The following is a 1,516-nucleotide window of genomic DNA, read 5'->3' on the forward strand; positions in this document are numbered from 1 at the left end:
CATTGTATTTAACCAGAGAGGCATTCTGTCCCCTGAAACCCAGAGAGAAACACATTCTCTTCAGGAACAACAGTGCTACCCTGGTATGTTTTTTTTTGTATCTGGGACATCACGTCTGGGCTGAGATACTGAAATATGGCATGTTGGTGCAGCTGTGCTGGCCCCTTCCAACCCCTACTGATTTGCATTGCCCAGAGCACAGCCCACTGCCCTGAGCAGTTCTTGAAAGCTTCTCACATCCTGGGCAGGAGTCAGTCCTAGTCAGCACACAGCATGGACATGAAGGCCCCTGCTCAGTTCCTGGGGCTCCTGCTGCTCTGGATTACAGGTAAGGAAGGACTACGCTGAGGATCTCCTCAGTCAGCTGTAGTCAGTGATGCTTGGCTGTTTATGAAGCTTTCTTATAACATGCTTGATTATATATATACTTATTGCTTTTCAATGCCAGGTACCAGATGTGACATCCAGATGACCCAGTCTCCATCCACTTTGTCTGTATCTCCTGGAGACAGAGTCACCATCACTTGCCAGGCCAGTCAGGACATTTACTATGGGTTAAACTGGTACCAGCAGAAACCAGGGGGAGCTCCAAAGCTCCTGATCTATAATGCAAACAATTTACAATCCGGGATCCCCTCCAGATTTAGTGGCAGTGGATTTGGGACAGAGTACACTCTCACCATCAGTAGCCTGCAGCCTGAAGACATTGCCACTTATTACTGTCTACAGTATTATGATAACCCACCCACAGTGATACAAGCCATAACATAAACCTCCAAGAAGCAGAAGTGTGAGCCTGGGCTGTCCCAGCTGCTTTCCTCATGCTTCCTCTTGCAAGAGCTGTCCTAGAATCATAGGACAAGAATCTTTCTCAGGATATCCAGGACCAGCGAGCTTCTATATCTCAATCTTTGGAGTAACTGTAATATAGATGTGCGATACTGGCACTGGGCTGAATGTTGAAATATTAAAATGACATTCCAGACTAAAAACATGGAAATACTCTGACTTTATTCAGGTTTTTAAAATCTTGACTAGATATTCACAATGTGCACAGAGAAACTTCAAAGTTATTTCAAAACTTTTATTTTGAGATTTTTCAATACTTCATGCATGAATTTCATCAGCAAGTAAAGACAGTTTGCCACTTCCTTTTTCCTGCTACAGGTCTTTCGTGCTTTTTTCCAATTAGTTTTAGCTTTTCTTATTGCATTTGGAGAACCTCAGTACAATATTAGGTACAGAAGATAATAGTGAACATTTCATACTTTAATACAACTTAAGTGGTAAAATGCTAAATAACTGTATCAATGAGTACAAAGTTTGTTTCAGAGTTTGCCTATTTATTAAAACAGGTACTTTCCATTATTCTGGGCCTGCTGATATGTCATGGATAGCTGTTGACTCTATTAGAAATATTTTTTCACCTAAATGGAGATAGCCTATAGTTTTCCTCTTTAACTCAATCAGAATGATGAACTTTAGAGATAAGTTATCTAATTTAAAAGAGTTTTAT

At 41.0% G+C, this 1,516-nt stretch overlaps 1 gene segment (V, D, J or C); it reads left to right on the forward strand.

Moving 5' to 3' along the window:
- The first annotated feature begins 202 nt into the window (after window positions 1–202).
- Window positions 203–1,105, forward strand: LOC138833333 (immunoglobulin kappa variable 1D-33-like). The segment is given in 2 exon segments: window positions 203–328; window positions 449–1,105. Coding segments are annotated over 2 exon segments (378 nt in total).
- Window positions 1,106–1,516: the final 411 nt, after the last annotated feature.

Source organism: Dipodomys merriami, unplaced genomic scaffold, assembly GCF_024711535.1.
Source record: "Dipodomys merriami isolate MVZ:Mamm:240054 unplaced genomic scaffold, mDipMer1.0.p SCAF_204, whole genome shotgun sequence".
Classification (NCBI taxonomy): domain Eukaryota; kingdom Metazoa; phylum Chordata; class Mammalia; order Rodentia; family Heteromyidae; genus Dipodomys; species Dipodomys merriami.